Below are 26,867 nucleotides of genomic sequence, written 5' to 3'. Positions count from 1 at the left end.
AGCTGTAGACGAATGTTGGACAGCGACGGATGTGGGGAAATTTCAAGGTGCAATGTTATGACAAGGTAGTATGTCCCAATTGGATGCCTACTGCTTGCAAAGTACGTACTTTCTAAGGGCAACTGTAGCAAGAAGTAGAAGTATGCGATTCGGAATGCGGCCTCTGTGCTCCTCCAGAGGGCTAACCCTGCTGTTCCTCTGTGCTCCTCCAGAGGGCTAACCCTGCTGTTCCTCTGTGCTCCTCCAGAGGGCTAACCCTGCTGTTCCTCTGTGCTCCTCCAGAGGGCTAACCCTGCTGTTCCTCTGTGCTCCTCCAGAGGGCTAACCCTGCTGTTCCTCTGTGCTCCTCCAGAGGGCTAACCCTGCTGTTCCTCTGTGCTCCTCCAGAGGGCTAACCCTGCTGTTCCTCTGTGCTCCTCTAGAGGGCGCTAAACCTGCTGTTCCTCTGTGCTCCTTCAGAGGGCGCTAAACCTGCTGTTCCTCTGTGCTCCTTCAGAGGGCGCTAAACCTGCTGTTCCTCTGTGCTCCTCCAGAGGGCCCGTGCCTGATCCACTCCATGAACGGGGACCTGCTGCGGACCCTGGAGGCGCCGGGGGGGTGTGAGCGCCCCCGCCTTGTCCAGTCCTCCAGCGAGGGCCACGCCCTCATCTACTACGACAAGGGACACTTCTGCCTGTTCAGCGTCAACGGCAAGATGCTGGGCCACATGGAGGTGGCCGAGAACATCAGGGTGAGGGAGCTGCATGTGGTGTGTGTGTGTGTGTGTGTGTGTGTGTGTGTGTGTGTGTGTGTGTGTGTGTGTGTGTGTGTGTGTGTGTGTGTGTGTGTGTGTGTGTGTGTGTGTGTGTGCGTGTGTATGAAGGTTTGTGTGTGTGTTTCTGGGCCTTGTCACTGCAGTGTACTCACTGATTAAAGGATAAGGACACTGAATTTTATGTTTAGCCCTATTCCTGGCTTCCCTGGCATGTATCTGACTAGTACAGGTTAAAATATTTCTGTTTTGTGCAGTACAGAGTTCTATATCAATAACGTCGGCGCGCACCCTGGCACTCTGTACTGCACAAAACAGAAATATTGTAACCTGTACTAGTCAGATACATGCCAGGGAAGCCAGGAATAGGGCTAAACATGAAATGCAGTGTCCTTATCCTTTAAAGGGATAGCTGGCGGTCTGAAGAAGGTAGGTCTGCCTGCCTCGGGGCATATTCCTGGAGTCCTATACACACATACACACAAATGCACACACACACACACACACACACACACAAATTCACACACACACACAAACGCAGAAACACACTCCCCCCGTCCATCGTGCCCCGCCCCCTCTGTGGGCTCCAGGTGAAACCAGAGAAATGGCCGCTGGTTCACACACACACACACACACACACACACACACACACACACACACACACACACACACACACACGGGGCAGCCAGACAGCACATTCCTCCCTGGCAGCTCGGGTGTCACAAAATGGCCGCCGCTCTTTGCTCTTTTCCTCCCTCCCCCATTTCCGCTGCGCGGAAGGGCGGGGGGGTGGGGGGGGTGCTGGGGCTGGGACATGTAGGCCTGGGAAATGTAGGCCAGAGCCTGACAGCCCAGTCACACCTGCTTCCTATTTGGCCAGAGCGCCTAGGCTCCCGTCTGCTCTCTAAACCAGGCCTGATGGGATCAAACCCCGTCTGCTCTCTAAACCAGGCCTGATGGGATCCAACCCCGTCTGCTCTCTAAACCAGGCCTGATGGGATCAAACCCGTCTGCTCTCTAAACCAGGCCTGATGGGATCAAACCCCGTCTGCTCTCTAAACCAGGCCTGATGGGATCAAACCCCGTCTGCTCTCTAAACCAGGCCTGATGGGATCAAACCCGTCTGCTCTCTAAACCAGGCCTGATGGGATCAAACCCCGTCTGCTCTCTAAACCAGGCCTGATGGGATCAAACCCCGTCTGCTCTCTAAACCAGGCCTGATGGGATCAAACCCCGTCTGCTCTCTAAACCAGGCCTGATGGGATCAAACCCTGTCTGCTCTCTAAACCAGGCCTGATGGGATCAAACCCCGTCTGCTCTCTAAACCAGGCCTGATGGGATCAAACCCCGTCTGCTCTCTAAACCAGGCCTGATGGGATCAAACCCCGTCTGCTCTCTAAACCAGGCCTGATGGGATCATTTGCATTGACAATAATGAGGGAGAGCTGGTGTTGAGCTGGTACCACATGCCCTGGTCATAGACTGGTACCACATGCCCTGGTCATAGACTGGTACCACATGCCCTGGTCATAGACTGGTACCACATGCCCTGGTCATAGACTGGTACTGCATGCCCTGGTCATAGACTGGTACTGCATGCCCTGGTCATAGACTGGTACCACATGCCCTGGTCATAGACTGGTACCACATGCCCTGGTCATAGACTGGTACCATGTGCCCTGGTCATAGACTGGTACCATGTGCCCTGGTCATAGACACTTACTGCATGCCCTAGTCATAGACTGGTACTGCATGCCCTGGTCATAGACTGGTACTGCATTCCCTGGTCATAGACTGGTACCATGTGCCCTGGTCATAGACTGGTACTGCATGCCCTGGTGACGTGGTACTCCAGCGTTTGTGTTTGTCTGTGACCGTGGTATTGAATTACTCTGAGGGTTATCCCCTAACTCGGGCGTTGGTTCAGTGTCATGTCCTCCTCCAGAGCCCATAGCTTGCTCTCTCTCTCTGTCACAGGCGTGAAGCGCTAGCCGCACTCTCAGCAGCCTCTCCACTGGGCTGTGTTAAACCCCCGCCTCTCCACTGAGCTGTGTTCAACCCCCGCCTCTCCACTGAGCTGTGTTAAACCCCCGCCTCGTCCTCCACTGAGCTGTGTTAAACCCCTGCCTCTCCACTGAGCTGTGTTAAACCCCCGCCTCTCCACTGAGCTGTGTTAAACCCCCGCCTCTCCACTGAGCTGTGTTAAACCCCCGCCTCGTCCTCCACTGAGCTGTGTTCAACCCCCGCCTCTCCACTGGGCTGTGTTAAACCCCCGCCTCGTCCTCCACTGAGCTGTGTTAAACCCCCGCCTCTCCACTGAGCTGTGTTAAACCCCCGCCTCTCCACTGAGCTGTGTTAAACCCCTGCCTCTCCACTGGGCTGTGTTAAACCCCCGCCTCTCCACTGGGCTGTGTTAAACCCCCGCCTCTCCACTGGGCTGTGTTAAACCCCCGCCTCGTCCTCCACTGAGCTGTGTTAAACCCCTGCCTCTCCACTGAGCTGTGTTAAACCCCCGCCTCTCCACTGAGCTGTGTTAAACCCCCGCCTCTCCACTGAGCTGTGTTCAACCCCCGCCTCGTCAGATAGAATGAGGGAAGTCTTAACATCTCTGAGAGGGCCTGCAGAGAGCCCCCCCCTGGACATAACGCAGTCCTGTAGACACAGGGATCAATCCTCACTCCCATCCGCCATGACTGCACAGCACCACTCCACCAGAAATACGGGTTTGTCCTGGCCTGCCGGCTGTCCCCTTACAGTGTGTGTGTGTGTGTGTGTGTTAATGGGCCTGCTTCAGAGGTTAAAACGAGAGGAGGGGGTAGGCCTCCCCCAGTTTGACAGCAGATTAATCCAGAGTAGTTGAGGCCATGCTGAATGGCTTACATTCTTTTAGCCCCTAATATAACTCAACCAGTGTAACCACTTCAGCAGATTTTTTTCCCGGTGTCTGCGGCATGTAATGGCGGGAATTAACAGCTCCATAAATTCAACTTTTTACCTTTTGCCAGACGCTCAACCCCCCCTCAAGAAAGAGGAAATATGGGCATTAAAGGAGTATGTGGACATAGCCATAGCTCAGACACCTGAGCCTTGGCAGCCATCTTGGGCACCTTCAAGCCGGTGGCCATTTTGTTTGGCCTCCCACTCGCAGGGAGAGGGAAGGGGGGGGGGGGCTGATTTATTATGTCTGGCTGCAGCCTGCTGCATGGGGGTCTGTCTGGATGAGTCTGCCAGACCCCCCCCCCTGCAGGGCTCCCTGTTAGAGGGCCAGGGCATCAACAGATACCAACGAGGGCTGAATACAGGCGCTTCTCACACGGCTCCAGACCAACCCGTAACTGCACTCTGCACACAGGGAAATCCATTTAGCACCAAGTTTTTGTAGTTTGTTAGCTTTGACCAAAGATTAGGATTATCCTAATCGTTACTGTCAACTTGACCCTGACAAGTGAAATATAAGACACGATTACACAGGGATCAGCCACACACCAAACAAATCAAAGCAGAATGGCTGTTTCAGAACCCCCAGACCTGCCCCCCCCGGAGATCTAACACCGTGTCCTAACTGCTTGCGATGCGAGCAACAGAACACAACATCGCATGCATATGCATATGAATCGCATGCATATGCACAACATCGCATGCATATGCATATGAATCGCTAGTTGTGCTTACATAGAGCGATGGCTTGTTGTGGTGTTTCACATGCCTCTGTAATATGATCTTCAGAAACGTCTTTAGAAACGTCTTTAGAAACGTCTTTAGAAACGAAATAGCTTCCCCACTTGCTCCAGCACGCATGCGCACAGCGCGCAGACTGGCTATTCTCCGTCTGTAGGCTACACTCGCGGCTCACATTCTCTACGCTACGATCTGCGTCCATCATATTCTAAGTCATCTTCTATATCCTCAAAATCTGATAAATATTCAGGCATATTGCACACAATATTCCAGGCACCAACAAGCCAATCGTAGAGTAGAGAATGTGAGCCGCGAGTGCAGCCTACAGACGTAACGGAGAATAGCCAGTCTGCGCACTGTGCAAGACGTTTCTAAAGACGTTTCTAAAGATCATATTACAGAGGCATGTGAAAAACCACAACAAGCCCTCGCTCTATGTAAGCACACCTAGCGATTCATAAAGACAGATTGACGAAAACAACCGTTTCGCGGCAGAAAATAGATTTTTTATAAGCTGCATTCTAAGTGCCCCGTCCGCCGCCATTACATGGATATACTTGGCTCGCGCTGGATTTTAAATTTCTTCTACAGGCCTCCGAATTACACCAAAGTTATCTCGGTGAGTCAAATGTCTTATAATATGCCGTAAATAAGGTCCAGGTTGTCAAAAACGAGCATTCTCCTTTAAGATGCATTGTTTTATTTAGTATCCACGCTTGTTTTAAGAGTTCATTTTTGCCTTTGGAAACTTGTGCAAAATGCTTACTTTCACCCATTCACACACACATTCACACACCAATAGCACAATACAATACAAGGTGCTAGCCTGCTCATCAATAAAAACTTTACAGCCATTAATTGGCTTCATTTTCACCACTCTGAACTCCTGATACCTCGTTGTTTCAGTACTGCTGGCTGCGTCCGTGATTGATGTCTGTGACTGGCCTTAGTTTCCTCTATACACTGTAAAAGTACCCCGACACATGTTGAGTGTAGTGTATTCTTGTTTCCCCGGGGAACCATGAAGTCGTAACACAGTCCATAAGAGCACAGGAAAGAGGAGAGGAGCTGTGTAAATCTTCCTGTGCTGTGTCCTGGCTCGCTGTGGGGAGTCATCTTTGCTGCTCTTCAGGTGTTCTGCTGTGCTGGTCTGCCCATGAGCGCTGTCAGCAGGACCGCTCTGTCTCCCTCACACACAGATACATGACCGCTCTATCTCCCTCACACACAGATACTTGACCGCTCTGTCTCCCTCACATACAGATACACGACCGCTCTGTCTCCCTCACACACAGATACACGACCGCTCTGTCTCCCTCACACACAGATACATGACCGCTCTGTCTCCCTCACACACAGATACACGACCGCTCTGTCTCCCTCACATACAGATACACGACCGCTCTGTCTCCCTCACACACAGATACACGACCGCTCTGTCTCCCTCACATACAGATACACGACCGCTCTGTCTCCATCACATACAGATACACGACCGCTCTGTCTCCCTCACACACAGATACATGACCGCTCTGTCTCCCTCACATACAGATACACGACCGCTCTGTCTCCCTCACACACAGATACACGACCGCTCTGTCTCCCTCACACACAGATACACGACTGCTCTGTCTCCTTCACACACAGATACACGACCGCTCTGTCTCCCTCACACACAGATACATGACCGCTCTGTCTCCCTCACATACAGATACACGACCGCTCTGTCTCCCTCACACACAGATACACGACCGCTCTGTCTCCCTCACACACAGATACACGACTGCTCTGTCTCCTTCACACACAGATACATGACCGCTCTATCTCCCTCACACACAGATACATGACCGCTCTATCTCCCTCACACACAGATACTTGACCGCTCTGTCTCCCTCACATACAGATACACGACCGCTCTGTCTCCCTCACACACAGATACACGACTGCTCTGTCTCCTTCACACACAGATACACGACCGCTCTGTCTCCCTCACACACAGATACACGACCGCTCTGTCTCCCTCACACACAGATACACGACCGCTCTGTCTCCCTCACACACAGATACACGACCGCTCTGTCTCTCTCACACACACAAGCACACATAGCAGATCTGGAGAGCATGCACACACACGCACTTACAGAGTGACAATGGCACCATCTAGTGGTACTTGCATCAAACTTATTATAGACCCTTCCTGCTGATTGTCAATAATATATTCATAGAAAAAAACCTTGTAAAGCAAGTTCAAAAGTAGACTGTATCCAACATGGTATTATACAGCATGGATACTGTTAATGTTTATTGTTTATGCAGGTATGTAACATACAATCAGTGTCCACTTTATTAGGTACACCTATCTAGTACTGGGTAGGACCCTTTTGCTTCCAGAACAGTCTAAATGTAACCAATGATTTAATTGCTGAGCCTTTGTGATTGATTTGTAATCTCAGTCACATTAGCGACGAGATCCCAAGAGTCTGGGACCCTGCCAGCTGAAAGGGAGGAGGCTCTAATGTCAACAACTACAGACCCATCTCCAAGCTGGGTATTTTAGCAAACATATTTCAAAAGCTTGTTAGCAATTAAAATACTTTTAAGATTCTAATGGTATTTTATTAAAATATAAATCAGGTTTCAGGAAACTGCATAGCACTGTTACTGCTATCGTTGAGATGATAGAACAAAATAATTTGTGTAGCACTTTTTATTGATTTATCAAAGCATTCAATACAGTCGAACACAGCATCCAGATCAATACGTTCCTCCACATTGGCTTGTCTAAGCAAGCAGCATCCGGGTTTACCTACGGTCTATCTGCTAGCACGCAGTGTATTCAGATGGTAGGGTCCACCCCCGCTTTTTAACACTATCAAAGGGGGTGCTTCAGAATTGTGTCAGGACCAGGGGTTAGGGTTAGGGTCATTTTAGGGGCCATTTGGCCTTCGGTGTCACTCAATTTTTCAGGGCACAAAGCCCACATGCCAAGGCACAAAGGCCATTGAGTGAAATAAGAGGATTTGAAGCCTACAAATAAATGACTTTAGTAGCTGAGTGATCCCTTTAACTGAATGGTCTACTGGATTTTAACACCCAAATAAGATACAATAACTATTCTTTATGCCCAATAAAAAAGAAACTTGAATGACATGAAAAACATTTTTTGTATCAAATTATGCCTCCATAATGTTGTCATAAGTCATGCAATCTTGGTTGAATCATACAGAGCCGAGCAAGCATTATGCCCCTTCACTGGAAATGCTATGTACAGTAGCACTATAGTATAGCCAAGCAACCAACTGACAATCATCCATGCACTTAGCAGCACAATCTGTTTTAGTTGAGTCTCTTTATTCTAGAAAGACAATAGTGCAACTTACTGTAATTAGGGTAGGTAGCTAGCCATCAGTAGCCAGTGTAATCGGATTCTATCTAGCTATGCTAGCTAGCTAGCTAACTAGTAAGCTAGGGCTGTCAACTTACACAGGTATTAAAAACGGAAGGTTTGAGTCAGGCACTCAATAAGTCAGCTATCTACCTAACGCTGCTGGCTGTCAGTAATGTAACATTAGCTAGTGTTAGCTAGCTAACTGAAGCTGTGCCTGTGGTCTGTGGAGTTAGCTAGCTAGCCATCACGTTAGCCATCACCCGGCACAAAGAGAAACTTTCTCTGCTCTGGAAATTATGTGGAAAAAGAAGAAAAGTTGGGCAATGGCTAGATAGCTAAGGCATTTTCAACCGTGTCATAATTTATTAGCTATCGACATAGTCAGCTCAGACCTTGTTTGCTTGCTTGCGCGTGCCAGTTTCACATCGCATCAAAGCCACTAGCAGGCTACAGTTGTATACTACCGGTGTGACATTTTATTGATATCAATGTAGCCTCAACTGAATTCTTTTCATAATATCAAGAGAACGCCAGGAGAGCGCTGATGCTTTTAAAGCAATTTCGAGATTTAGATGGTAGTAGGGGCTCAAAAGCCATGGTGGCCGCAGGGGATATAATTATTTTCGGGGCATCACGGGCAGGGGGAGGCGCATCGACGGCCATGGCAGTGCAGGGAGGCCAGGATGGGGGTGATGTGGCATGTCCTTTGACCTAGTGAGTAGTCTTGCAGCAGCATTTTGGACTAGCTGAAGTTGTCCCACAGAGGATTTGTTGAGGCAGGTAAACAGTGGTCAAGTCGTGATGAAATAAATGCATGGACAGACATTTCTAATTCAGTATGTGATACAATGGACCGGAGTTTGGCAATATTTCTGAGGTGGAAAAAACAGGAACGCGTTAGGGATTTGACATGTTTGTCCAAGTGCATAGCTTGATCAAAGAAGACATCCAGGTTTCTAACAGAGGGCCTAACATTTCCCTTGAGGGACCCCATGTGGTTTACCACTGTAGCGGCAGTCTTGTCAATTGCAACGATCAGCACTTCAGTCTTGGAGGCGTTCAATTGCAGGAAGTTATCCGCCATCCATTGGTCAATGGCCGACAGACAGTCATGTAGGATGCTGAGTCCCTCGACTTTACCAGGTTTAAAAGAGAACTGGAGTTGGATGTCGTCAGCATACAGATGATATTTGACACCCTTGAATGTGCTGATGAGAAGGCCGAGGGGGAGCATGTATAGGGCAAACAGAGTTGGTGCCAGCACGGATCCCTGTGGCACACCACACGACAAGGGATGGGGGTCCGATTTAAAGGGACCAACAGCCACAGAAAAACTTCTCTCTCTGAGGTAGGAGGCAAACCAACTAAGAGGACTCCCTGTGATGCCCACCCACTCCCTGAGTCTATCCAGCAGGATGCCGTGGTCCACCGTGTCCACCCACTCCCTGAGCCTATCCAGCAGGATGCCGTGGTCCACCGTGTCGAACGCTGCGCTGAGGTCTAGCAGGACCAGGACGGATCATTCGCCGGCGTCAGATGACATCATAATGTCATTGGAGACCCTGAGGAGGGCAGTTTCCGTGGAATGTTGCTTGCGGAACCCGGATTGAAATTGGTCTGAGATGTTATGGTTGGTTAGATAGGTGGTGAGTTGGTTTGCCACCACTTTCTCCAGCACTTTCAAGACAAAGGACAGCTTAGAGTTTTGTAGTTGCTTGCTAGGGAGGAGTCCAGATTGGGCTTCTTGAGCAGCGGCTGAACAACCGCCTGCTTAAAAAGGGCTGGAACCGTACCTGAGGCTAGGGACCTATTTATGATGGTGAGAAGACTGGGGCCCACAGAGGTCATAACTTCCTTCAGCATTGACGTTGGTAAAATGTCTAGAGGGCTTGAGGAAGGTTTCATAGAGCTCACCAAGTCTGTTAGGTCCTTTAGGGAGATACCAGAAAAACTGCTCAGAGCTGAATCCCTGACTTGACAGAGAGGGATGGAGGAGGGGGAGGAGGGAGGGGCAATGTGAGCCCTCACATCAGCAACTTTGTTTATAAAAAACTGGAGAAAAAGATTGCAGTCTTCATTAGAAAGGATAGGTGCAGATGGGAGAGGGGGGCTAACAATACTATTTATAGTACTTAACAACACTCTAGGGTTGTGCTTGGTGGAGGATATTAGGTTGGCAAAATATGCAGCTCTAGTAGTCTTGACCAGTTCGTTAAAATCGACTAAAAGCTCTTTGAGATAGAGACGTAGACTTGGAGGTTGGTAGCTTTCCACAGCCTCTCTGTTTTGCGGCATTTGCGGCGGAGATCACGAATCTCATCATTCAGCCAAGGGGATGAGTGGACAGAGCAGACTTTGCGAGTCACAATGGGTGCTACGTCATCTAAAACAGCCGTGCAGCGCGAGTTAAAAACATGGAGCAGGCGGTCTACGTCATCGTCAGGCGACCTTAAAACATTACAGTCAAAGCTGGCAGTGAAATTATCTACAGCTAAGCTATTCACAATGCGTGAGCTTTTCATGTGCTTCTCCTAACGTGAACACAAGGTCCAAAGTAATGCCCTTGATGTGCGTAGGACCAGCAACATGTTGGCTAAAGTGAAACGACTCAGTAACATTGAGGAAGTTCACAGCAAATATATCCGAGCTATTATTTATATGAACGTTGAAGTCGCCGATCATAAGGATTCTGTCCAGGATTCTGATGGAGGCTAGGAAGTCACCGAATTCTGCTAAGAATGAACTATTTCTGCCTGGGGGGCGATATATTAAAACACAGTAGAAGGGATTCAAGCGTCTGATTTTATTCGTAAGAACTTCAAAGGATGAGTAGGATCCAGAGCTCACCGTCCATGAGGAAAAACAGTCCCTGTAGACCATAGCCAGTCCTCCTCCTCGGCCTGAAGATATGGGGGCGCAGGAAAAAGCGCAGCTGGGGGGGCAGAGTTCAATTAGCGGGGCAAATTCATCGGCTTTTTGCCAGGTTTCCGAAATCAGCAGACTGTCCAGGTCTTTTCAATATACTTTTTAGTATATTGTGGGTTGTCTATTGAGATAACAGATATTGGAAATTACGAGGGACAATCTAAACTTATGGAACATGTTATCAGAACACACAAACACCCACTACAGCCTCCGTAGTAAATCAATGAAAATAGGGTATTTTTTAGCATTAGGTCTTCCAGTACCTTACCACTCGATAGGGGCGCTGTCTGATATTAGATCACATTTTGACAAGATTATTTCCACTCGGCGGGGTCTATATTTGGGCTGTATTTCAAACTGAAGGGCTCATCCCTAAGCCCTACACCCTATGGAGTCTTCCCTTCGTAGTGAGCACTGTTAGGGCATAGTAGAGTGTAAAAATAACGCTCGTTTGGAATGCCCTTCAAAGTCATTTTCAGGGATGTCGCATGTGTCAACAGCCTGTCACAAGCTATATGGCTAACCATAACCATTGTTAATGAATACTGTAAATCCTATCTTAACAGAAGCTAAGCTTTTAGAGTGGGAAAGTGATGTGTCCTGATCCCAAACTATTATAAACCCAAAACGGCGGGGTCATCAGAGAATTTCACGAAGTAAATTAATGTGCTTCACCTGTTTAAGCAGCTGAGTTTGACACAGCTGTAGGCGATTGACTATTGCTAGTTTTGCGTCCGATTCCCGATGTCCCATTCATATCTCAGCCAAACACAAAGTGATGATAATTGCTATCTGTTTTGCTGCGAGTTTGAGTTCATCTCCGTTCCTGCGCAAGAAACAGATTTTATGGAAGCTGCTGTCGTGAGCTAACTGGCTATCACAGTCTTATCATGCAGCTTCACAGCCTGCTAGCATACAGCACTAAGGTTGACAAAACCACACTTGAACATCATTAGAATTCCAACCATTTATATGGGATTTATCATTCAACTAAACATGGAACCTGAATACTACCTGATATTTCAACCTGCTCCCATCAGTGATCGGGTTGTTACATGATTTTGGGCGCATCTGCTTGCTTGCGTCCATGAATATCCGATCCGACGTTCCAATGTCCGAAAACTGTTAAATCATTCCCTACAGTGTATGTAGTTCACTATGGGTAACACTACAGTACAATACATTTAGCTACATTTCAATCGATCGCGTCTACAAACCATCTCTGCTACGCTTCCTCAAAAGTGACAGAAAAAAAGAGGAAGTGTTTTGCTACAGTAACTCTGGTTCTTGTCGAGGGTCAAAATCTCCTAAGTCTCAGTAGCAGCTTCAATAATGTGTTGCCTTCATCTTGCTTATTGACTATGTCAGCTACACAATATACAATAGCTTACGATGTACAATATACACAATATAATACAAACTAGGGCTGCGAGCAGCAGTGAGCGGGTCCTCGCACCCCATGCGTGTCGGGGTGCTGCGCCATTAAAGGCTGTGCTATTTCGGTGTGCAGTACTGAGAGAAACTTCCTGTCACCAGTAGGTGGCGCTCTAAGCGTGACTCAATACCGACACATAGATGTGTTCAGGACGTTACCTTGATGAAGCGTGAGAAATGTTGTGTAAATCGGACAATGTATGTAGGACTTATGATGACTTCCTGCTTGACCTGTAGGCGGCGCTATAAGCATGACTCAATACTGACCTACAGATGAGTTCAGGACGCGACCTTCATCAAGCGTGAGCAATGTGGTGTAAATCGGATGATGTATGCTGGAGCTATGAGGACTTCCTGTTTCACCAACAGGTGGCGCTATATGTATGATGCAATACTGACACAAAGATGTGTTCAGGACAGAACCGTCATGAGGCGTGAGATATATCGGACAAATTGGATAATGTATGTAGGAGTTATGAGGACTTCCTGTTTCACCAATAGGTGGCGCTATAAGTATGATGCAATACTGACACATAGATGTGTTCAGGACAGAACCGTCATGAAGCGTGAGATATATCGGACGAATCGGATAATGTATGGAGGAGTTATGAGGACTTCCTGTTTCACCAATAGGTGGCGCTATAAGTATGATGCAATACTGACACATAGATGTGTTCAGGACAGAACCGTCATGAAGCGTGAGATATATCGGACGAATTGGATAATGTATGTAGGAGTTATGAGGACTTCCTGTTTCACCAATAGGTGGCGCTATAAGTATGATGCAATACTGACACAGATGTGTTCAGGACAGAACCGTCATGAAGCGTGAGATATATCGGACGAATTGGATAATGTATGTAGGAGTTATGAGGACTTCCTGTTTCACCAATAGGTGGCGCTATAAGTATGACGCAATACTGACACATAGATGTGTTCAGGACAGAACCGTCATGAAGCGTGAGATATATCGGACAAATCGGATAATGTATGGAGGAGTTATGGGGACTTCCTGTTTCACCAATAGGTGGCGCTATAAGTATGACGCAATACTGACACATAGATGTGTTCAGGACAGAACCGTCATGAAGCGTGAGATATATCGGACAAATTGGATAATGTATGTAGGAGTTATGAGGACGTACTGTTTCACCAATAGGTGGCGCTATAAGTATGACGCAATACTGACACATAGATGTGTTCAGGACAGAACCGTCATGAAGCGTGAGATATATCGGACAAATTGGATAATGTATGGAGGAGTTATGAGGACTTCCTGTTTCACCAATAGGTGGCGCTATAAGTATGACGCAATACTGACACATAGATGTGTTCAGGACAGAACCGTCATGAAGCGTGAGATATATCGGACAAATTGGATAATGTATGGAGGAGTTATGAGTACTTCCTGTTTCACCAATAGGTGGCGCTATAAGTATGACGCAATACTGACACATAGATGTGTTCAGGACAGAACCGTCATGAAGTGTGAGATATATCGGACAAATTGGATAATGTATGGAGGAGTTATGAGGACTTCCTGTTTCACCAATAGGTGGCGCTATAAGTATGACGCAATACTGACACATAGATGTGTTCAGGACAGAACCGTCATGAAGCGTGAGATATATCGGACAAATTGGATAATGTATGGAGGAGTTATGAGGACTTCCTGTTTCACCAATAGGTGGCGCTATAAGTATGACGCAATACTGACACATAGATGTGTTCAGGACAGAACCGTCATGAAGCGTGAGATATATCGGACAAATTGGATAATGTATGGAGGAGTTATGAGGACTTCGTGTTTTATGGCGAAATGTCAAACTTTGGCAGGGCGCCACGGCAAGGGTGTTTGGTGAAAACTCAATTTTTTTGATAACTTTTGATCACAAAGGTCTTAAGATGAAGCTGACCCGATATGAAGTTGATCGGATGAAATCTGTAGGAGGAGTTCGTCGAAGTACGAGGCATGGAAATGGTCAAAACAAGGACAAAATGGCACATTAAGAGCAAAATGGCGGACTTCCTGTTGCATGTTGGGTATAGCTCCAAGAGACATTTAAGTGTGGCTCGATGAAATACATATGCCCACCGAATTTCGTTAGCCTACATCAAACTGAAAGGTGGGGCTCGCCATTTTAAACTTTCCAGGGGGCGCTCTTGAGCCGTTTTGCCACGAATTATCAAATTTTTCACCGGGACTGACGTATCTGCAAAGTTTCATCCGTTTTCATCGATGTTCAGGCCGCCTAAAAGGCATTTGTTTGGAGTAAAGGAGAAGGAGAAGAAGGAGAAGGAGAACTAGTGCTGCGAGCAGCAGTGAGCGGGCCCTCGCACCCCATGCGGGTCGGGGTGTGGCGCCGTTAAAGGGTGTGCTATTTCGGTGTCCAGTACTGACAGAAACTTCCTGTCACCAGTAGGTGGCGCTCTAAGCGTGACTCAATACCGACGCATAGATGTGTTCAGGACAGTACCTTGATGAAGCGTGAGAAATGTTGTGTAAATCGGACAAAGTATGTAGGAGTTATGAGGACTTCCTGTAAGCAGTAGGTGGCGCTGTAGGTATGACGCAATACTGACCTACAGATGTGTTCAAGATGTGACCTTCATCAAGCATGAGCAATTTGGAGTAAATCGGATAATGTATGTAGGAGTTATGAGTACTTCCTGTTTCACCAGTAGGTGGCGCTGTAAGTGTAACTCAATACCGACTCATAGATGTGTTCAGAAGGTGACCTTCATGAAGCGTCAGCAATTTGGTGCAAATCGGATGATGTATGCAGGAGTTATGAGGACTTCCTGTTTCACCAATAGGTGGCGCTATAAGTATGACGCAATACTGACACATAGATGTGTTCAGGACAGAACCGTCATGAAGCGTGAGATATATCGGACAAATCGGATAATGTATGGAGGAGTTATGGGGACTTCCTGTTTCACCAATAGGTGGCGCTATAAGTATGACGCAATACTGACACATAGATGTGTTCAGGACAGAACCGTCATGAAGCGTGAGATATATCGGACAAATCGGATAATGTATGGAGGAGTTATGAGGACTTCCTGTTTTACCAATAGGTGGCGCTATAAGTATGACGCAATACTGACACATAGATGTGTTCAGGACAGAACCTTCATGAAGCGTGAGATATATTGGACGAATTGGATAATGTATGGAGGAGTAATGAGGACTTCCTGTTTCACCAATAGGTGGCGCTATAAGTATGATGCAATACTGACACATAGATGTGTTCAGGACAGAACCGTCATGAAGCGTGAGATATATCGGACAAATTGGATAATGTATGGAGGAGTTATGAGGACTTCGTGTTTTATGGCGAAATATCAAACTTTGGCGGTGTGCAGTACTGAGAGAAACTTCCTGTCACCAGTAGGTGGCGCTCTAGGCGTGACTCAATACCGAAGCATAGATGTGTTCAGGACGGTACCTTGATGAAGCGTGAGAAATGTTGAGTAAATCGGATAACGTATGTAGGAGTTATGAGGACTTCCTGTTTCACCAGTAGGTGGCGCTGTGAGTGTGACTCAATACCGACACATAGATGGGTTCAGAAGGCCACCTTCATGAAGCGTCAGCAATTTGGTGCAAATCGGATAATGTATGCAGGAGTTATGAGGACTTCCTGTTTCACCAATAGGTAGCGCTATACGTATGACGCAATACAGAAACATAGATGTGTTCAGGACAGAACCGTCATGAAGCGTGAGCTATATCGGACAAATTGGATAATGTATGGAGGAGTTGTGAGGACTTCCTGTTTCACCAATAGGTGGCGCTATATGTATGACGCAATACTGACACATAGATGTGTTCAGGACAGAACCGTCATGAAGCGTGAGATATATCGGACAAATTGGATAATGTATGTAGTAGTTATGAGGACTTCCTGTTTCACCAAAAGGTGGCGCTATAAGTATGATGCAATACTGACACATAGATGTGTTCAGGACAGAACCGTCATGAAGCGTGAGATATATCGGACGAATTGGATAATGTATGTAGGAGTTATGAGGACTTCCTGTTTCACCAATAGGTGGCGCTATAAGTATGACGCAATACTGACACATAGATGTGTTCAGGACAGAACCGTCATGAAGCGTGAGATATATCGGACAAATCCGATAATGTATGGAGGAGTTATGGGGACTTCCTGTTTCACCAATAGGTGGCGCTATAAGTATGATGTAATACTGACACATAGATGTGTTCAGGACAGAACCGTCATGAAGCGTGAGATATATCGGACGAATTGGCTAATGTATGTAGGAGTTATGAGGACTTCCTGTTTCACCAATAGGTGGCGCTATAAGTATGACGCAATACTGACACATAGATGTGTTCAGGACAGAACCGTCATGAAGCGTGAGATATATCGGACAAATTGGATAATGTATGTAGGAGTTATGAGGACTTCCTGTTTCACCAATAGGTGGCACTATAAGTATGATGCAATACTGACACATAGATGTGTTCAGGACAGAACCGTCATGAAGCGTGAGATATATGGGACAAATTGGATTATGTATGGAGGAGATATGAGGACTTCCTGTTTCACCAATAGGTGGCGCTATAAGTATGACGCAATACTGACACATAGATGTGTTCAGGACAGAACCGTCATGAAGCGTGAGATATATCGGACAAATTGGATAATGTATGGAGGAGTTATGAGGACTTCCTGTTTCACCAATAGGTGGCGCTATAAGTATGACGCAATACTGACACATAGATGTGTTCAGGACAGAACCGTCATGAAGCGTGAGATATATCGGACAAATTGGATAATGTATGGAGGAGTTATGAGGACTTCCTGTTTCACCAATAGGTGGCGCTATAAGTATGACGCAATACTGACACATAGATGTGTTCAGGACAGAACCGTCATGAAGCGTGAGATATATCGGACAAATTGGATAATGTATGTAGGAGTTATGAGGACTTCCTGTTTCACCAATAGGTGGCGCTATAAGTATGATGCAATACTGACACATAGATGTGTTCAGGACAGAACCGTCATGAAGCGTGAGATATATGGGGCAAATTGGATTATGTATGGAGGAGATATGAGGACTTCCTGTTTCACCAATAGGTGGCGCTATAAGTATGACGCAATACTGACACATAGATGTGTTCAGGACAGAACCGTCATGAAGCGTGAGATATATCGGACAAATTGGATAATGTATGTAGGAGTTATGAGGACTTCCTGTTTCACCAATAGGTGGCGCTATAGGTATGACGCAATACTGACACATAGATGTGTTCAGGACAGAACCGTCATGAAGCGTGAGATATATCGGACAAATCCGATAATGTATGGAGGAGTTATGGGGACTTCCTGTTTCACCAATAGGTGGCGCTATAAGTATGATGCAATACTGACACATAGATGTGTTCAGGACAGAACCGTCATGAAGCGTGAGATATATCGGACGAATTGGATAATGTATGTAGGAGTTATGAGGACTTCCTGTTTCACCAATAGGTGGCGCTATAAGTATGATGCAATACTGAAACATAGATGTGTACAGGACAGAACCGTCATGAAGCATGAGATATATCGGACAAATTGGATAATGTATGTAGGAGTTATGAGGACTTCGTGTTTTATGGCGAAATGTCAAACTTTGGCGGGGCGCCACGGCAAGGGTGTGTGGTGAAAACTCAATTTTTTTGATAACTTTTGATCACAAAGGTCTTAAGATGAAGCCGACCCGATATGAAGTTGATCGGATGAAATCTGTAGGAGGAGTTCGTTGAAGTACGAGGCATGGAAATGGTCAAAACAAGGACAAAATGGCACATTAAAAGCAAGATGGCGGACTTCCTGTTGCATGTTGGGTATAGCTCCAAGAGACATTTTAGTGTGTCTCGATGAACTACATATGCCCACCGAATTTCGTTCGACTACATCAAACTGAAAGGTGGGGCTCGCCATTTTAAATTTTCCAGGGGGCGCACTTGAGCCGTTTTGCCACGCCCATTTCCGTCACCCATGAATTATCAAATTTTTTACCGGGACTGACGTATGTGCAAAGTTTCATCCGTTTTCATCGATGTTAAGGCCGCCAAAAAGGCATTTGTTTGGGGAGAAGAAGAAGGAGAAGAAGGAGAAGGAGAAGAATAATAATAACTAGTGCTGCGAGCAGCAGTGAGCGGGCCCTCGCACCCCACGCGTGTCGGGGTGCTGCGCCGTTAAAGGCTGTGCTATTTCGGTGTTAAGTACTGAGAGAAACTTCCTGTCACCAGTAGGTGGCGCTCTAGGCGTGACTCAATACCGAAGCATAGATGTGTTCAGGACGGTACCTTGATGAAGCGTGAGAAATGTTGAGTAAATCGGATAACGTATGTAGGAGTTATGAGGACTTCCTGTTTCACCAGTAGGTGGCGCTGTAAGTGTGACTCAATACCGACACATAGATGGGTTCAGAAGGCCACCTTCATGAAGCGTCAGCAATTTGGTGCAAATCGGATGATGTATGCAGGAGTTATGAGGACTTCGGAGGAGTAATGAGGACTTCCTGTTTCACCAATAGGTGGCGCTATAAGTATGATGCAATACTGACACATAGATGTGTTCAGGACAGAACCGTCATGAAGCGTGAGATATATCGGACAAATTGGATAATGTATGTAGGAGTTATGAGGACGTACTGTTTCACCAATAGGTGGCGCTATAAGTATGACGCAATACTGACACATAGATGTGTTCAGGACAGATCTGTCATGAAGCGTGAGACATATCGGACAAATCGGATAATGTATGTAGGAGTTATGAGGACGTACTGTTTCACCAATAGGTGGCGCTATAAGTATGATGAAATACTGACACATAGATGTGTTCAGGACAGAACTGTCATGAAGCGTGAGACATATCGGACAAATCGGATAATGTATGTAGGAGTTATGAGGACGTACTGTTTCACCAATAGGTGGCGCTATAAGTATGACGCAATACTGACACATAGATGTGTTCAGGACAGAACTGTCATGAAGCGTGAGACATATCGGACAAATCGGATAATGTATGGAGGAGTTATGAGGACGTACTGTTTCACCAATAGGTGGCGCTATAAGTATGACGCATGCTGACACATAGATGTGTTCAGGACAGAACTGACATGAAGCGTGAGACATATCGGACAAATCGGATAATGTTTGGAGGAGTTATGAGGGCGTACTGTTTCACCAATAGGTGGCGCTATAAGTATGACGCAATACTGACACATGGATGTGTTCAGGACAGAACCGTCATGAAGCGTGAGATATATCGGACAAATCGGATAATGTATGGACGAGTTATGAAGACTTCGTGTTTTATGGCGAAATGTCAAACTTTGGCGGGGCGCCACGGGAAGGGTGTATGGTGAAAACTCAATTTTTTTGATAACTTTTGATCATAAAGGTCTTAAGATGAAGCTGACCGAATATGAAGTTGATCGGATGAAATCTGTAGGAGGAGTTCGTTGAAGTACGAGACATGGAAATGGTCCAAACAAGGACAAAATGTCACATTAAAAGCAAAATGGCTGACTTCCTGTCGGATGTTGGGTATAGGTCCAAGAGACATTTTAGTGTGTCTCGATGAACTACATATGCCCACCGAATTTCGTACGCCTACATCAAACTGAAAGGTGGGGCTCGCCATTTTAAATTTTCCAGGGGGCGCTCTTGAGCCGTTTTGCCACGCCCATTTCCGTCACCCATGAATTATCAAATTTTTCACCAGGACTGACGTATCTTCAAAGTTTCATCCGTTTTCATCGATGTTTAGGCCGCCAAAAAGGCATTTGTTTTGGAAGAAGGAGAAGGAGAAGGAGAAGGAGAAGGGAGAATAATAATAATCCTTCGAAATACAATAGGGCCTCGCACCGCCAGTGCTCGGGCCCTAATAATCCTTCGAGTTTCAATAGGGCCTCGCACCGCCAGTGCTCGGGCCCTAATAATCCTTCGAAATACAATAGGGCCTCGCACCGCCAGTGTGCTCGGGCCCTAATAATAATAATCCTTCGAGTTTCAATAGGGCCTTGCACCGCCAGTGCTCGGGCCCTAATAATATAGCCAACCAGTTAACTAGTCACACAGTGACTGCCAGTCGAATTGAGTTTGCTGCTCAACGACGCCTCCTGGCGGCTATTGTGCTACATGGAACAAGGAGGCGGTTGGTCTGGAGTGGTCCGAAAGGACCTCTAAAACTGCGCCGCCGCTATCGTTGCTGCTCTCCGCTCAACATGCGGCGCGAACGGTTACTTCTCATGACTGTACCACCAGCAGCTCTACAGCTTGCTCGGCCGGTCGGTCGATCAGTTGGCTGGTCGATCGGTTGGCCGGTCGGTCGGTCGATCGGTTGGCCGGTCGGTCAATCGGTTGGCTGGTCGGTCGATCGGTTGGCTGGTCGGTCGGTCAGTCGGTCGATCAGTTGGCTGGTCGGTCGATCAGTTGGCTGATCGGTTGGCAGGTCGGTCAGTCAGTCGGTTGATTGGTTGGCTGGTCGGTTGGTCAGTCGGTCGATCAGTTGGCTGGTCGGTCGATCGGTTGGCTGGTCGGTCGGTCAGTCGGTTGATCGGTTGGCAGGTCGGTCAGTCAGTCGGTTGATCGGTTGGCTGGTCGGTTGGTCAGTCGGTCGATCAGTTGGCTGGTCGGTCAGTTGGTCGAGCGGTTGGCAGGTCGGTCAGTCAGTCAGTTGATCGGTTGGCTGGTCGGTCGGTCAGTCGGTTGATGGGTTGGCTGGTCGGTTGGTCAGTCGGTTGGCTGGTCGGTCAGTCAGTTGGTCGATCAGTTGGCTGGTCGGTCTTTCGGTCGATCGGTTGGCTGGTCGGTCGGTTGGGTAGTGATAAAATGTCTGTAGGACTCCTAACAAGTGGTAATAGGGAGGGTCCTACAAACATGCCCAGACCTGGTGAATAGAAGGCGAAGGACAGGATATAGCAAGTAGCCTAGGACCACGGGCCTGTACCACTTGCCATGGTACAGTATCACTCAGCTGATAGGTTAAGTTGCACACCTCATATACTAGGCTATGATAATATACAGTAGGCTTGTAGTTCTAATGTGTGTACACTACTGTATATTCTGCTAGCATAGCATCGCATGGTACGGCCATGTATTGACATAGAAACTGCTCAATCACAGACATTATGTGTGTGTGTGTGTGTGTGTGTGAAGGGGGGGGCACCAAAATGGCTAAAACCGGCCCTGGTTACAGACCTGATTATATGATAACACCATCTATCATAATCTTTTAAACTAGCACATTTTCTGTCACATTCTAATACGACATGATTGTGGAGAATACATACATACCCATGTGTGAGACGATTCAACGGTCCATGATAAATATGACTTTGAAATAAAATAAAATGCTAATTTCATAACGCCACAGATCACACAATTTCCTGTCCTTACCGGTCCAGTGATTCTGACCTGCACCAACCTTTCCTCATTCTCTTTCTCCTCCCATCAGGCCATGCTGCTGAGTCGCGACGGCCAGTACCTGCTGACGGGCGGCGATGGGGGCGTGGTCTCAGTCTGGCAGGTCCACCACCTCAAGCAGCTGTTCACATACCCGGGCTGTGACGCAGGCATCCGCTCCATGTCCATGTCCCACGACCAACGGTAACCAGCATCAGAAACACCAGGCCCTGGCAGAGGAGCTGGGCTGAAAGGGAGCATACCCCACACACTGAAAATCTCTACTAATAAAAAAAACATACCACACACACTGAACATCTATACTAATAAAAACATACCACACACACTGAAAATCTATATTAATAAAAAACATACCACACACACTGAATAAGTATACTAATAAAATACATACCACACACTGAAAAACTATACTAATTGTGCTTCTACAATGCAGCACTGTACATATAAGAGTACAGTATACATGCACTACTAGTATATACACGTACTAGAGTATCCACATGTACTACAGTATATACATGTACTACTAGTATATACACATACTACAGTATTCACATGTACTACAGCATATACATGCACTACTAGTATATACACATACTAAAGTATCCACATGTACTACAGTATATACATGTACTACTAGTATATACACGTACTAAAGTATCCACATGTACTACAGTATATATGTTACGGTGAATGTGAGAAAACGGGGAATGTGAGCTTTTCCCGGGTAATGTGCACATTCCCCGACCTTGCGGTAGATGTGAGAAATTGGGATTGTGCACATTAACCGGGAAATGCTTACAATTCCCGACCTTGCGTTAAATCTAGCAAAGTCCAACCGTATGCTTCCCAAACCTCTTGCAGGATTATTAATAGGGGGCCAAGCACGGATGTGTGTGAATGTGCCCTATAGTTTTCCTATTATTCTGCAATAGAAGTCTATGGCAGTCCCTATAACCGACTGGTAACCTTTTACGAAACTTGGCAGAATGGTAGAGACTTGTGCCACGAACCCATGGAACAAGTCTCACATTGATTGGTCAAAGGGGGTCGATATAGCAGCTTCTCCACACAAGGAACAAATTTGCCTTAAGAACCCATAACTTCCTGTTTGTAGATTTTCCGCCATTTAGATTTTTTTTTATGCTTAAAATATATCTACTCATACAAGGTTTGGCCGATCTACATGAATCTTGGTACACACAATCTAGGGACCAGTGGACCTCATTCCTTAACATCTTCTTAAGTGTCTTCTTAAATGTCTTCTTACGAACTCCGTAAGACCAACCATTAGAAAGATCCCGCCGGATTCACACGTGGAAATGTGTTCTTAAATCGCCAAAGTGTTCTCAGCTGTGCTCCCCGAAATGAGGAATGCCACTGCTTCTTAAGTTGAATGCGCGTTCTGATACACATACTGAGTACTTATTAACAGTATGTTTCACGCAGCTCCCCCATCTGGAATGAGTACATGGGGTCAAGGTTGATACAATGTGAATAAAACATTACATATTAAAGCAATATTTTAGTGGTGAAACACAAAAACACACAAAGACAGCTCTTTTGGGGGGAGCTACGTGAAACATACTGTTAATAAGTGCATAATAAAGGATTTATTAACCTTAATAATGCATTGTCTCGCTTTAAATCCACTACTGCAAAATTGCATAATTAACTGTTAATAAGTGCATAATAAAGGATTTATTAACCTTAATAATGCATTGTCTCGCTTTAGATCCACTACTGCAAAATTGCATAATAAGTGCATAATTAACTGCTAATAAATGCATAATAAGTACATGATAGCAGTCTATAAACAGTTAACAAGCTTCTTATAAGTGCTTATAAAATGTCTTAATCTAACAATAAACGTGTTTATTATGCTATTATTAAACACTTGTAGTCTTATTTACGCATAATGTCTTATAAGCATGTTATAATGATTTATAAGGTCCTTATTACATATTAACTAACGCTTATAATCTATCAATAAGCGTGTTTATTATGCTATTAAACATTAATATAGTCTTATTAACACAATAATGTCTTATGAGCATCTTAAGGACTTATGAGGTCCTTATTACCTATTAATTAACGCTCATTACGGATGGTTACTATAAAGCGCTTCCCAGTGGGGCACTACAAATACATAAATGCAATAGTAGCTTAGCCTACTACAGCGGTGCTCTATAAATTGATGGTATGTCCTAAAGCCTGTGTGTCCTGGTCCCTCCTGCAGGTGCATCATAACAGGCATGGCCTCTGGGAGCATCGTGCTGTTCTACAACGACTTCAACAGGTGGCACCATGAATACCAGACCCGCTACTGACCAGCCCCGAGACGACGGACAGACGGACCAGAACCGCTACTGACCAGCCCCGAGACGACGGACAGACGGACCAGAACCGCTACTGACCAGACCCGAGACTACGGACAGACAGACAGACGGACCAGACCTGCTACTGACCAGACCTGAGAAGACGGACAGACACCTGGGGCCATCCTGGGAACTACTCAGTGCATACTGATATCCTGAATGTATCTAAAAAGACAGAGTGTGTGTGTTATGGGAGGGTGGGAGCTGTCTGAGTCTGTCAAAAGCAGCAAAACTATTTTTCCAAGAAGGGCATTGCTATATTTTGTAGATCATATCTAAAGATTTAATCTAATCAAAACTTAGTGTGGGGGTTATGTATGGTTGAGGGAAAAAAGTCTATTTTTAGCTTGCAAGAGTCTATTTTCATCTGAGTGTGAAGGAAATAAGGGTTTGAGTGGAAGTAGCTAGATAAATAAATATATATGATAAATATATTAACATCTGCTGTATCCACCTGGTTGTGTACTTTAGGGTGATAAATATATACATTTGCTGTATCCCCCTGGTTGTGTAGGGTGATTTTTCAATAGGGGTTAATTATTTTTATTTTTTCCGTTTGCTGCTGTGGAAACACAGAGAATAGAATCTGAGAATCTGAGGGGGTTTTGTTGTCAGTCCAGCATAACAATGAAGAGAAGGAATATATATTCTATCTAAATATTCATCTTGAAGGACAAAAATGTATATCCTTTGTAACCTGAGATATTGCCTTCCTGTTTGCTTGTATGCCTCTCATATCACAATGCTAGTCTATCAAAGATGTTTCAGACGAGGCTTTATGTTGTATGTCTGTCTAAGTTAGTCTCGAAAATAGATGTCATGTAAAAAAGATGTCTGCTGTCTTACATCTGAGAGTTTCTGAAGATCATTATCTCTATGTAACAGGAGTTTAACCATACAGACAAATAATGTCAGTAGAACCAGATGTCAGGGCCTACCTTCCTGTACTGCCATCACCTGCCCTCCTGACTACTAAGAGGTAGACAGACAGCATAGCACATTGTGTGTGTCAGAGGGAAATGAGACAGAAGTCAAGTTATTCAAAATGGGTCGTGTCCATGGATGTCCTCTGTCACTTCCTGTAGCATTACCTATCCTCCGATGCATTTACATGAAAAGCATAACACCTTTCAGTGTAGCAGCGCCCGGCACCAGAACCATGATTGGATTTTCAAAGTCCTCTTAGAGTCCTCTGTCTCCAAAGCATCACACAGGCAAACACGGCTGTGAGATGAAAGGAGGGGCTTATTCCACCACACTGACTGGGCCATGTGAATGTTCACTTGTTAAACCACACTCCTTAAGGCTGGCTAGGTGCTTGGAATGTAGCGCTGGGCTGATTTCCCTCAGGGGTCAGCGCTGGGTAGAGTGCTTGGTAGAGTGTTTGGGGTAGAGTGCTTGGGGGAGAGTGCTTGGGGGAGAGTGCTTGGGGTAGAGTGTGTGGGTAAGAGTGCTTGGGGGAGAGTGCTTGGTAGAGTGCTTGGGGGAGAGTGCTTGGGGTAGAGTGTGTGGGTTAGAGTGCTTGGGGGAGAGTGCTTGGGAGAGTGCTTGGGGGAGAGTGCTTGGGGGAGAGTGTGTGGGTTAGAGTGCTTGGTAGAGTGCTTGGGGGAGAGTGCTTGGTAGAGTGCTTGGGGGAGAGTGCTTGGGGGAGAGTGTTTGGTAGAGTGCTTGGGGGAGAGTGCTTGATCAGACTGGTCTCCCTCCCCTGGACAAACATTCCATGTGGTTTGATCTGAGCACAGCGAGGATACGTCTGCAAGCAAATGACAAGAAATGACTGTACTGCTGTATTTTTATGTATCGCTCAATATTTTGGCAATCAATTTGGAATGAGTGTTTTTGACGTGTGATGACGTATGACAATAAAAACTGAATTTTGTAACTTAAGCTGACTTGATTTTGCTGCCACGTACTGTAGCCTAGAGAAACTATCTGAACAGCTAGACATGCAGTACAGGTAATTGGAAAATGCAATTAATTATGTGGACAAAACCTTAGTGTAGATGAATTGATGCAGCTCACCATTTTGCTGCGCTCTCTTCTTTGTGTGCGGATGTGCAGCAGTTTCTAAAATGTCTTGTCAAATAAACTAAACTAAACTAAAGAACTAAGTTGACCATGTGCTTTAAACAAGGTGGCTGCAGAAATCCTGATGTACAATGTTTGAAACCAGTTATTTTGAGACTGGCTTGATGGAGGAGCAGTAGGTGGATTTGGGGTAGTTGCTGCAGGCACAGGAAAAAGCTCTGCCTGTTGAGTAGTTCAAGATGTTTAGGAGTAACATGGTTGTTGAATGTGACACATGCCAGTTACAGTATCTTTAGGTTACATCTAAATTAATTAATGAATCAATGTTGTTATTCAGTCATTTTTAAGTACAAACTGAACTAGAAAGTACATTTCCTGGAGAAAATGTGAGGTGGGCTAGCTGCTGCAGCTGTATGTAACAGCTACTGCTAGTAGTACTACGGACGAGGCAATCTCCATGCACCCACCGGCGAAGACCGTGCGTCTCTAGCCCACTCAGGGGCTGAATTGTGGGGGTCCATGCCGTGGACAGTGGCGTGGTGGCGAGACTCCGCCCTCAGGTCAGAGCCGGTCGGGGGCAGTGCAGTGACCTCCAGGCAATCTCTACCCCACCCACCGGCGAAGACTGCATGTCTCTAGCCCACTCGGGCTGAGTTGTGGGGCCTGTGGCAATCTCTACACCACAGGCCCCACAACTCAGCCCCTGAGTGGGCTAAAGAGTGGGCTCAGCCCCTGAGTGGCGTGGTGGCGAGACTCTGCCCCCTCATGTCATAGCAGGTCGTGGACAGTGTACCCCTCTCCGGGCCACCCACCTGCCTTCACCAGTGAAGA

At 46.3% G+C, this 26,867-nt stretch overlaps 1 protein-coding gene across 1 annotated transcript in view; it reads left to right on the top strand.

The window, feature by feature from the left end:
• The window catches only part of lrba (LPS-responsive vesicle trafficking, beach and anchor containing), a gene marked incomplete at its 5' end in the record, with an annotated part of 387,967 nt that extends 362,654 nt beyond the window's left edge, over window positions 1-25,313 (top strand). The window contains 3 exons of the mRNA XM_084454694.1: window positions 534-730; window positions 21,665-21,816; window positions 23,870-25,313. Of these exons, the coding sequence (XP_084310820.1) occupies window positions 534-730; window positions 21,665-21,816; window positions 23,870-23,960 (440 nt within the window). The 3' untranslated portion in view covers window positions 23,961-25,313. The remainder of the gene's footprint in view (window positions 1-533; window positions 731-21,664; window positions 21,817-23,869) is intronic.
• Window positions 25,314-26,867: the final 1,554 nt, after the last annotated feature.

This window comes from Borostomias antarcticus, assembly GCF_949987555.1.
Source record: "Borostomias antarcticus genome assembly, chromosome: 20".
Taxonomy (NCBI): Eukaryota; Metazoa; Chordata; class Actinopteri; order Stomiiformes; family Stomiidae; genus Borostomias; species Borostomias antarcticus.
The sequence above is the reverse complement of the archived record's forward strand: the minus strand, read 5'-3'. Positions and strand labels throughout refer to the sequence as shown.